The 10,912-nt window shown below is 58.5% G+C and overlaps 3 protein-coding genes across 4 annotated transcripts; all 3 read left to right on the top strand.

The window, feature by feature from the left end:
* Positions 1 to 363: 363 nt before the first annotated feature.
* Positions 364 to 3,192, top strand: MARS2 (methionyl-tRNA synthetase 2, mitochondrial). Of its 2 annotated transcripts, none has more exons than XM_026039002.1 (3): positions 364 to 393; positions 1,426 to 2,583; positions 3,111 to 3,192. In XM_026039002.1, the coding sequence occupies exons 2-3, from the start codon at positions 1,453 to 1,455 to the stop codon at positions 3,114 to 3,116; spliced, it is 1,137 nt and encodes a 378-aa protein (XP_025894787.1). In that variant the 5' UTR covers positions 364 to 393; positions 1,426 to 1,452; the 3' UTR covers positions 3,117 to 3,192. The 2 variants fall into 2 exon arrangements, with proteins under 2 accessions (XP_025894787.1, XP_025894786.1); XM_026039001.1 differs by having other exon boundaries at positions 1,426 to 2,624.
* A 1,933-nt stretch (positions 3,193 to 5,125) lies between these two features.
* Positions 5,126 to 7,674, top strand: RAB33A (RAB33A, member RAS oncogene family). The gene is made up of 2 exons (XM_026039006.1): positions 5,126 to 5,389; positions 7,213 to 7,674. Exons 1-2 carry the CDS (start codon positions 5,168 to 5,170, stop codon positions 7,666 to 7,668), a joined length of 678 nt encoding a protein of 225 aa, XP_025894791.1. The 5' UTR covers positions 5,126 to 5,167; the 3' UTR covers positions 7,669 to 7,674.
* A 227-nt stretch (positions 7,675 to 7,901) lies between these two features.
* Positions 7,902 to 10,574, top strand: RBMX2 (RNA binding motif protein X-linked 2). The gene is made up of 6 exons (XM_026039032.1): positions 7,902 to 7,906; positions 7,999 to 8,114; positions 8,270 to 8,321; positions 8,432 to 8,561; positions 8,687 to 8,867; positions 9,694 to 10,574. The coding sequence occupies exons 1-6, from the start codon at positions 7,902 to 7,904 to the stop codon at positions 10,134 to 10,136; spliced, it is 927 nt and encodes a 308-aa protein (XP_025894817.1). The 3' UTR covers positions 10,137 to 10,574.
* Positions 10,575 to 10,912: the final 338 nt, after the last annotated feature.

Here is a 10,912-nt window from a genome sequence, read left to right as displayed (position 1 = left end):
CCGCGGCGGGGCCTGCCCGGCCCTGCCCGGCCCTGCCTTGACCCCTCCGTCCTTGCAGGGACCGACGAGCACGGGCTGAAGATGCAGCAGGCGGCGGCGGCGGCCGGCGTGACCCCGGCGGAGCTCTGCGCGCGGGTCTCGGCGCTGTTCCGCGGCGCCCTGGCGCGGGCCGCCGTCTCCTTCACGGACTTCGTGCGCACGAGCGAGCCGCGGCACCGCCACGCCGTGCGGCACTTCTGGGCCGCGCTGCGGCGGCGCGGCGCGCTCTACAAGGGCTGCTACGAGGGCTGGTACTGCACGGCCGAGGAGAGCTTCGTGCCCGCCGGGCAGCTCGCCGAGCGCCGCGACGCGCGGGGGCAGGCGCGCAGGGTGGCCCTCGAGTCCGGCCACCAGGTAACGGGGCCGCCCGGGGCTCCCCGCGAGCTCTGTCGTTCACCCTGGACGGGACTTGCCGCCGTCACCCGTCTCTTCTRCGTGTCCTTACGTGGGGAGAGCTGCCAGAGGGATCCCCGGGGCGCTGGGTGACAAGTGGCAGCAGTGTCACCAGGCAGGGCTCCCCGCTGCCAGGAGGCAGCGGGTTAAAGCAGYGGGGACCGACGTTAGCTGCGGAGGGGAAAGGTGCTCCTTGGTTAAGGCTGCTGTTTACAACCRTGCTGTTTGTCCCATGGATGCAGTTTCAGACCCGGTTTGTGAAGCTCAACCCCCAGACATCTTAACTCAATTGTATCCTCTCAGGTGCTKGGTGGCCTGGAGCAGCACCCTGGAATGCTGTCACCTGGAGTGGCAGTTGTGTAGCAGCGTGGCCAGGCTGCTGCACACATCTTAATGCTGTGCTGGTGATCAAGTAATCGAAGCCAGCAGTTGCAGGTTGTCACATTGCAGAGATTATTCCTTTCCTAACTGTAGCGTGGGAGGTGTTGGTTCACTATACAAAGGAGCAAATGTCTCTTGACAGAGCACCTAATGTGGCTGAAGAAAAGGGCGGATTCTCGGGCAAATACGTACATATTTGTCTGGTCTCTAGCAAGGCAGTTTATAACAGTGCCTCATGTCATTTTGTGTTCTCTATGGTTCTGTGCTGTTGTTGCATGGCTGTGGTTTTAAGGAAGTGTATTCTTATCTCTGTAGTACTTGCCCGATGGCAGGTAAATCTGGCGTGTTGAAAGGATGTGCTAAGCCTCTCTGAGGGCTAAGCGGCCCTAAGGATGTGCTGAGCCTCTCTGAGTGCCTAAATGTTTACATGTCATCCCAGAAAGCTGCTGTSTTAGGATTTAGGAGAGGAGGTTCCTACCAGGTATAGAAAGACATTAGTGACTCCATGTGTGCTGGGCAGCAAATGCAGCATCATGTGACTAAATCCCTACCAGAAATGCCATGTGCAAATCCTCATCTGAGTTGTAATTCTTTTCTCTCCTGTGTTCTCAGGTGCACTGGACCAAAGAGGAGAATTATATGTTCAGGCTTTCTGAATTCCAGGAGCCGCTGCAGAAGTGGCTCCGGGACAACCCGCATGTCATTTCCCCTGCTCCTTTCTATCAGCAAGTGCTCCGCTGGCTGGAAGAGGACCTGCCCGACCTTTCTGTCTCTCGCGAGAGAAGCCGCTTGCAGTGGGGTATCCCTGTCCCCGACGACTCCACGCAAACTATCTATGTTTGGGTGGATGCCCTGGTGAACTACCTGAGTGTGGTGGGTTACCCCGAGACGCACGGAGAGTGGTGGCCGGCCGCCCACCACGTTGTGGGCAAGGACATCCTCAAGTTTCACGCTGTCTACTGGCCAGCGCTGCTGATGGCGGCCGGGCTGGCCCCCCCCGAGCGCATCTTTGTGCACTCCCACTGGACTGTCCATGGGCAGAAGATGTCCAAAAGCCTGGGCAATGTCATTGACCCTGATTCTTGTTTTAGGCACTACACAGTAGATGGTTTTCGGTACTTCCTGCTGAGGCAAGGTGTTCCTGAGCGGGATTGCGACTACTACGACGAGAAGGTTGTGAAGTTAGTGAATTCAGAACTGGCAGATGCGCTTGGGGGACTTCTGAATCGTTCGACGGCTCTCAGCATCAACCCCAGCAATACTTACCCATGTTTCTCGGAGTCTTGTTTTCCAAAGATTTCAGATTATAATGGGACACAAGCCTTGGGAAGGGCTTCAACTGAGGACTATGAGCTCGTGGCATCTGTGGCTTCCCTGCCTCTGCAGGTGGCCAATTATTTTGAAGGTTTCCAGATCTATAAGGCTTTAGAATGTATTGCCCTGTGCGTAAAGGGAACCAACGGTTTCTTCCAGAGACACAAGCCCTGGAAACTGGACCGAAAAGACCCGGCAGAGAAGCTCTGGCTCGATACCATCATCCACGTTACGCTGGAGTGTCTGCGGGTCTATGGGACTCTCCTGCAGCCTGTGATCCCAAGCACTGCAGACARGCTGCTTTCCAGGCTGGCAGTTGAGCCAGAGGAGCGAAGTCTGTCAGGTTTGACGTTTCTGCCACGTTACAATGGGAAGCCCTGTCCCTTTGAAGGGAGACAGCTTGGACCTGACACGGGCATCTTGTTTCACAGGCTGGAGAAGACAAGACAGTCTCAGGTGGAAAACAAGAGTTCTCTAGTCTCTGACAAATAGCTCCTGTAAATAAAAGCCTCTAGGAAATCCCTGCATGTATTGTCTTTGTAAAGTATTTATTTTCTGTAAGCTCCTCTCATCTCTTGGTGGTGATGTAAAGTGGGTGGGCTGAAAAGAAAAGCACTGAGCAGGGGTGTACTGGTCTGCCTGGGAAACTGATGTAGTCCGCATGAATTGGGGTGCAGACACCCGTCAGTAGGTCACTTGTGAGAGCTGGGCCAACTGCTAGGAAGGCTCCTCTGGCACTTGGAGGGACWCCTGCATAGCTTAGTTCATAGCAGAGAAAAATGAAGATGCCCCCAGGGCATAAAAATGGATGCTGTTGTTTCCTGCTGTCTTTCAAGAAACATTTAAAAGTGTTTAGGTGAATATTTATCCCCTCAAAATAGAGAACACTTTYAGTACAGCCCTGAAGCACTAGTCGGGAGCCTTCTTGCCTACCTACTTGTACCTTCCCTCTTGCCCCCCACCCCTTTTTTTTCCTTTCTCAGATCTGAGAAGCAATTCAGATGCTCTGCTAAGGACATCTGAGCATGAACATGGAAGCCAATTCCCTCAGCCATCGCTTCCAGACACGGCATCTCCCCAACTTGCTTGTTCCAGGAAACTGCTTTGAGTGTCATGAAAAAACAGGAGACCTGGAATAGCAGTCGCAGCCATCTGAAACAGCCTGGAGCAGAAAAGTGAAGGACTGTGAGTTGATGAAAGGCCAGAGGGAAGGGAGAGAAACTGTGGAGCAGTCACAGGATCAGAGGCATGGGAGCTTTCCTGATTCACAGCAACCATGCTACCTGGCAGAGCGCTCTGCCAGCAGCCACGTGGCATCGTGGCCAGCAACAGGCTCCCGGCACTGGGAGTTGTTCCTCGTGTGGCAGTGCGGCTACACGAGGGCAGGTAAGTGTGTGTACAGGGCAGAGATGTTAGACTTGCCTCTGGAATGGGGTGTACACGCTGTGGAGGGGTGGAGATTGTACCTGGGCTACTCCTGTCTGCTAGAAACAAGCCGCCTGGCTTAACAAGACTGTAAAGTTTGGGGTAAATGAGGTTGCTTGATCCAGAAAAGGTTTATTGCACGCAGTTCCCATGCAGAGAAGGATGGTGGCACCTATTCAGTTTTGGTGGGGGGGCTCCCAAGGGGAACTGCTGAGGGGAGGCTGGCATTGGGGTTGAGTCCCTAAGAGTGTGGGACTGTCCCTGAGGAAAGACTCTTTCCATGGTCCCTCTAAGCACAGACTCTGTACAGCTGCTGCTGATTCCTCTGCTGTGCTGGGGCAGCTGGAACAGCCTGGCACCTCTGGCAAATTATCTGGGCCCGTTTGGGAGCATCCTCCAAGCACTCTGCGACCCAAAGGCAGCAGTACCTGGTTGGGCTGCAAAGCCACGTACAAAGAGCATCTTTCTGGCATCGCAACCTGCTGCCCGGGCAGTGCTGAGCCCTCAGGCACGTGGGTGATTCTGCCTCTCAGTTCCCAGAGCTTCACTTAAACTGGTGTCCCGCAGCCCGCTCTCGGCTCTGTCACTGCTTGCCTGCCCTGCTGGTCCCCTCCCTGTCCCGGGGAGATGGCCTGTGTAGTGCTTGGTACACTGCAGGGCACAGGCTGCCAAGGCATGAGGAGCCACCCGGCCTGTCCTTCCTGGGCTCCCCATGTGAGGGATTTGCTCTGTCCTGTGGAGCAGAGCGATCCCGTTTCCAAAAAGACTGGCCATGGTCTCCCGAGGCCAGGGGCAAGCTGCCATGCCCTAATCCCGCTCCTCAGTGCGGAGGCCTTATAGGGAGCCAGGCATAGGGAGGGGGCAAATGGCCACTGGCCCAGGTGGCCACTGCTCCATGTGTGGCATCTGCCGTGACTCTGTACCCACGTTAGTGTGACACTGGCTGTGTCTCCGTGCCCTGGTGGGACACCAGCCCCCTGCTCCGTGTCTGTGCTGGTGCATGTGCTAGGGCATGAAGACATAGCTGGTGTCACACCAACACAGGCACAGATACTCAGCCGGTGTCGCACCTTTCAGTACACACAGAAGCACTGGGGTGGCAGCGAGTGCTTCTCAGCGCCCATGCAGCTGTGACGGTGGCTGTGTCTTCGTGCCCTGACAGGCGGGACACCAGCTGTCTCCCTGCACTCATACTGGTGTGGCAATGACCACATCCCTGTGGCCATGTGGGTGTGACACTAGCCGTGTCTCCATGCTTGACACCARCCATGTCCCATGTCACACCATCCCGGCGTGACACTGGCTGTGTCTCCCTGTGCTGACAAGCAGCACGATGGTCGTGTGTCGGTGCCAGTGCYGGTGGGACGCTGGCCGTGTCTGTGGTGATGCCAGCCGTGTCTCTGCCATCGCCTGCATCTCCGCAGCGCAGGGGCTGCAGGAACAGCGGTGCAGCGGGTGCGTGGGCAGGGCGGGCACCCGCGGGGCTGGGGGCCGGGCCGGGGCCGCTCTCCGCGCACCGACCACCTGATCCCGCTCCGCCCGCCGCAGCCGCAGCCTTTGTGCGCGGCGGCGCGGGGCGGCGCGGCCCCATGAKGCGCTGAGGCGGCGGCGCGGGATGGCGGCGGGCGGCGGCGGGCGGCCGCCGGGCCCCGACTCCGCGCTCGAGCCCTACGTGCAGACCCGCATCTTCAAGATCATCGTCATCGGCGACTCCAACGTGGGCAAGACCTGCCTGACCTTCCGCTTCTGCGGGGGCACCTTCCCCGACAAGACGGAGGCCACCATCGGCGTGGACTTCCGGGAGAAGACRGTGGAGATCGAGGGGGAGCGCATCAAGGTGGGCGGCGGGCGCGGAGCCCCGGGAGCATCCCCCTTCCCTCTCGCGGGGACATCATCTCCGAGCTGCGCGGCGTGCGGGAGCCGGCGGGCAGTGCGGAACAATAGCTGGGGGGGCACATCGCCATTGTGCCGCTGGGCCCCGCCAGACACATCCCGCGGCACCGGGGCCGGCTGCAGGTACAGGGCAGCGCGGAGCGATGCGCCCGGGCGCCGCGGGAAGGAGCCCTGCGCCAAAGTGGGATGCCGGGACAGCGCCGAGGCGGGCTGAGCTCCGGGGCTACGGAGCCTGGGCACGGCCCTGTGCCGGCTGCTGGTGGCAAGCGCCACAGGGACATGATTGGGGCCAAACCAGCACAGAGCTGGTTTGCGGTGTGTGACCACTGGTAACAACCCTCAGCACGGACTGCAGAGCTCTGGCGGCTGTGTCAGAGCAGAGCTGTCCACAGCAGCCAGTACGAAACGGCTCGAGGAGGGTGCTTTGCAGCAGGTCCRGGCCTGCCCGATTACGTGGGTCAGCAGCACAGCTGTCTGTGCTTAAGAGGGGCTGCTGGAAGGAGCAAATGTTGCTACTTTGCTGGCAAACGGATAACCAAAAGTTGAAGGACTAACCATAGTGAAATTAGAGTAACATTGGTTGGTTAGAACTAGAAATTCAGTGATGCTTTATACTGTCCATGAAATACTTCTCTGTTTTTTTTTTTTTATTAAAGAAGAGCTGCTGATWCTCCCCCTGCTTTCCCCAGCTCCATCCACCACCACCTAACTGTGGTGCAGTCTGGCATGAAGCCCGTCTTCCCACGAGCAGCTTGCGAGTGGTGCCAGGCTCGCTGCCTCCCTGCACGATTGTGCCGTGGCCGGCAGCACTGGAGGGTAGTGCAGCAAAGAGGCCTCCTGGCAGCACGTGCAATGGGGCAGGCCAAGAGGAGGGCGAGGAGACGGTGGATGTACTGTCCCTCTCCTGCTCCATCCACACCAAGCAGCCTGTGAAGGGTTGGCAGGGAACTGGTCAATGAACAGCAGCTTTCTGACGAGCATTTTTCTCCTCTAAAGGGCTCTGGGACAGACCTTGGTGAGGTGAAGGGTGGTTTGAGGTTAACCAAAGGCTGGAGTTGCAGGGAAACTGGTCTCTTTGCCCTGTCTCCTCTGTACAGACACACTGGGTAACTGTCAGGGTTCTCTTTGAGGGCGGATCGATGTCCCCATCAGGTGCCAGAATATTTCTCAAATGGGAAGTGTTTGGTGTGGTTTGTTTCTGTGGGGGATATGATGGTCATGAGGAAGAGGGTGAGGAGCTGGGAGCGCCTAGCAGCCATATGCTGTAGAAGGGACGCCTGGCAAGGCATTTGAAAGCCAATTATGTCTTTCACCGAGACCCAGCCACGGGGCAGCGACGATCCTTCCGCGGAGCACCGGGACCGAGAGCACGCGCGGCTCATTGCGGACTGCACTGGAAGTGGCTGGAAACGGGATGTGCTGCGCAGAGCCCTGCGCTTGTCTGTGAAGGCGGAAGGTGAACCAAGGTGCTGACGTGACCTCTGATGTGCAACGAGCTGGGCTTGCTGCCTGAGTTACGGAARCTTTGGGGCGCAGGCACGGCCACGCACAGTCCTGCGCACTGCGGCCGCACGTCCCCAAGGTTACGTAACTCACCCAGCAATCCTGGCCTGTCTTTTGAGATGTAGCTGTCTCCTGCTCATCCCACCACAGGCGGGCAAACCCACCCGCTCCCGCGTAGCCGAGCCCTGCAGCTCGGGGTGGATCTTGCTGCTCCCACGGGCTTCCTGCTGGGCTGCCTCAAGGACGCTGTGCTTTGCTCCGCAGGTGCAGGTGTGGGACACGGCCGGCCAGGAGAGGTTTCGCAAGAGCATGGTAGAGCACTACTACCGCAACGTGCACGCCGTGGTCTTCGTTTACGACGTCACCAAGATGACGTCCTTCACCAACCTCAAGATGTGGATTGAGGAGTGCAACGGGCACGCGGTGCCCGCTCTGGTGCCCAAGGTGCTGGTTGGCAACAAGTGTGACTTAAAGGAACTGATCCAGGTGCCCTCCAGCATGGCGCTGAAGTTTGCCGACGCTCACAACATGCTGCTCTTCGAGACCTCGGCCAAGGACCCTCAGGAGAGCCAGAACGTGGAGTCCATCTTCATGTGCCTGGCCTGCCGGCTCAAGGCGCAGAAGTCGCTGCTCTACCGAGACGTGGAGAGGCAGCCGAGCAGGGCGCAGAAACTGGAGCCGCCGCACGAGGCGCACGGTAAAGCCTCGTGCCCGTGCTGAGCGGCGGGGCCCACGGTGGAGCCTCCCGCCCGTGCCGGGCGCCGCCGCCGCCGCCCTCTTTCCAATAAAGTCTCTGTGGCTCCGAGCGGCGCTGGTGGTGCTTGGCGCGGCGCTGGTGGTGCTTGGCGCGGCGCGCATGCGCGGGGGCGGCATGCAGGCGCCCCGCGCCGGGGCGGCGCGCATGCGCGGAGGCGGCGGCGCGCAGGCGCAGTGCGGAGCGCGCCGCCGTCACCATGAAGTAGGTTGGAGGGGAGCGCGCGGAGGGCGGGGGTGGGTGCGTGTCCCCGTTTCCCCCCTCCCCCCGGTGCTAACGGTGCCCGTCGCTGCCAGCCCGCTGACCAAGGTGAAGCTGATCAACGAGCTGAACGCGCGGGAGGCGGAGCTGGGCGTGCAGGAGGCGGTGTCGTGGCACGCCGAGTACAAGGACAGCGCCTGGGTCTTCGTGGGTACGTGCGGCCCGGCCCGGTTCGGTTCGGCTCGGCCCGGGGGCTGGTTTGGGGCAGGGACGGCCGGGCCTGCCGCTCATGCGCATGCCCGCTCCGGTGCGGGTTGCCGGGGTCTCYGGGCCGTGCCCGGTGCCGCCACACGCCTCTCCCCGCAGGCGGGCTGCCCTACGAGCTCACCGAGGGCGACATCATCTGCGTCTTCTCGCAGTAAGTGGCCTGGGCCCTGGCCCCACAGCGCTCCCCAGAGCGAGAGCCTGTGCCCCCCGGCCCCCCGTGCGCTCCCTGCAGCCGCCCGGGCTGCTCACGCTGTGTTTCAGGTATGGAGAGGTGGTGAACATTAACCTGGTGCGGGACAAGAAGACGGGAAAGTCCAAAGGCTTCTGCTTCCTCTGTTACGAGGACCAGAGAAGCACAATTCTTGCCGTAGACAACTTTAACGGCATCAAGGTGAGCGCAGCGGAGGGAGGCACGGGCCGAGGTGGCCGCTGGTGCATCACGTTGTGGCCCGTCACTGTGTAGCTCTCCGGTACCCCGCGCTGTGGCTGCGCTAACCCCAACGCTCCTTCCCATAGATCAAAGGCAGGACCATCCGAGTGGACCATGTGGCTAACTACCGACCCCCCAAGGACTCCGATGACTTGGATGAAGTCACCAAAACCCTCCGTGAAAAGGGCTGTGGAGTTAAAACGCCACCTCACACATCATCCGATTCATCGTCAGAAGATGACAGCCCACCAGTAAAGAAGCAGAAAGGTTCACTGTGTTCCAGCTGGGAATGCCTACGTGAATCCCACTGCTTTGCCAGGCTTTTGAGCACAGGGGAACAGCATCAGTGGGAGAAGGAAGGGCGGCCTGTTCTTGGGAAGGGCCCAGTCTGAAAGTCCATCTTGTTGTCTGTGATCTCCTAGGCAATATCTGACTATCATATTTAGTGTTTTACTTGCACCCTCTCAGAGGCTGCAGGCTGTAGCATTATTCCAGGGAGCAGAGGCCCTCTTSGGGATAGGGAAAGGAAAGGCTAAAAAAGCTCTGCTTCATCTTAGCACAAGTCATGCTAAGCCATTCTGGCATGGGTTAKTTGTGATATCTGAGCCATCACACGGAGCAAGCTTCCCTTTAGCTTTTGGGCTGTATCTGTGTTGGACTCTTTGTCCCTATACTAAATTTTTGTCTCAAAATATATTCTAAGTATATAATATATATTCTATATATTCCAAAATATAGAAGAAARCTAACCTGGGAGCTAGAGAGTTGGAGAGGCCCAAAATGAGAAAGGTAAAGGAGAGCGAAGAAGAAAAAGAAGCCTTAAGTCTGAAGAAGAAATTTTCCACAGCGTTGATAGGGRCATTCTTGCACGTGTATTATTCAGAAAATAGAATATAAGGAAAGTGCTTGATGGGCTAGACCATCTTTTAGAGGGTTAGGAGGCTGTGAAACTTGGAGGGGAGGAAAACTAAAAATCACTGATCATATCTAAAGATGGGAGGATGGTTGAAAGATGCTGAGGTGTCAGATGGCTTGGGAAGCTGAGATAATACGTGCAGGACTATCGCTCCCTAAAGATAAACCTGTATTTCAGATAAAGAGAGGAGCAGGCGAGAACGGCAGAAGCAGAGCCAGCGTGCTGCAAAGGGGTCCGCGTCTGCGGAGGAGTCACAGCCAAGAATCAAAATTAAAAAGGAGAAAGAGGATCCTGCCTATGACCGCTATGCCAATGTGAGTCAGCAGTCCTGGAATGGGTCGGAGAAGAAACACGCGAGCAGGACGCAGCGGGAAGAGGAAGAGCAGAGGCACCAGAGAGCTCTGGAGAGAAGAGGAGACAAGAGCTACCAGGAGCAGCGGGGACAAAGCAGCTCGCGGAAGGAGAGAGCCGAGAGCAGCAGAAAGGGAGAAGGGCACAGCAGCAGGCGGGAGGAGCGTCTCGAGGGAACCAGATCCAGGGACCACCGGGAGAGCAGTGCCAGAGAGTCGCACTCCCGGCGCAGGGAGCCGAGTACCACTAGGGATTCCAGCCGTCGCTAGGCTGGGGATGAGCGGCACCAGGAGCCGTGGCTGCTCCGACCAAGCGCCTGGGCTTATCCAAGCTGTCATGAAGCCTCYGGGAGGATGTCACAGCTCGACTGCCGGTTTCCACCAGTTCTAGCATTAGACTGAGGATCTCCTCGAGGTTCTCCCCGTTTCTGGCGCAGTTGCGGCTGTGAATTAGGTTGTTGCTTTGTTTGGCCCTTGTGGGCTGTGGCACCTTGCAGTGTTAACGGTGGTTGGCATCAAGCTGTTCAGTGCCACTCGAAAGCCATCCCTGGGCTGCGGGCATTCCCTGAGCAGCCCCTGCCAGCAGCCCTGCTGGGACTGGTTCCCATTTCCCTCCCCACATGGCGCTCGCTCCCACTGCTCTCGTTGTGGTGGGAGAGGGCTGGGAGTCTTGAGGGCCACGGGAGCCAAAGGCAGGGTGCACATCTGTCAGCTCCTGTGAGGAATCTCAAGGGATGCTCTGCTGCCTTGGGGATATTTATTCTTTTTTTGTTTTTTTTTTACAAAAAAAAAAAAAAGTTCTTTAATAAACCTCTTAGCTGAAAGAACCTGGAGCAGCAGTTCTGTGTCCTTGTACCTGGCAGAGGTCTGTCCTTTGTCTTAGCCCGTGTTGCAGCGGATGGACCCAAAAGGTGACTGGTATGAAATGGGGGGGCAGCGGCAGCAGGGAGGGGTGCGGACGGCACCGCGACCCCCCGGCGGGCGGGAGGGGGTTCCCAGCGCTGCCCTCGGGCAGGACGCGGGCCCCGAGCGGCCGGAGGCGCCGC

The sequence above is a fragment of the Nothoprocta perdicaria genome, unplaced genomic scaffold, assembly GCF_003342845.1.
Source record: "Nothoprocta perdicaria isolate Ctin4 unplaced genomic scaffold, notPer1 scaffold_22, whole genome shotgun sequence".
In the NCBI taxonomy this organism is placed as follows: Eukaryota; Metazoa; Chordata; class Aves; order Tinamiformes; family Tinamidae; genus Nothoprocta; species Nothoprocta perdicaria.
Note: the sequence above shows the minus strand (reverse complement) of the source record. Positions and strands in the feature narration are given on the sequence as shown.

Coding starts and splice junctions, on each gene's coding strand:
- RBMX2 (XM_026039032.1), top strand. Junction 8,322..8,431: donor ATCATCTGCGTCTTCTCGCA/GTAAGTGGCCTG, acceptor GCTGTGTTTCAG/GTATGGAGAGGTGGTGAACA. Junction 8,562..8,686: donor ACAACTTTAACGGCATCAAG/GTGAGCGCAGCG, acceptor TCCTTCCCATAG/ATCAAAGGCAGGACCATCCG.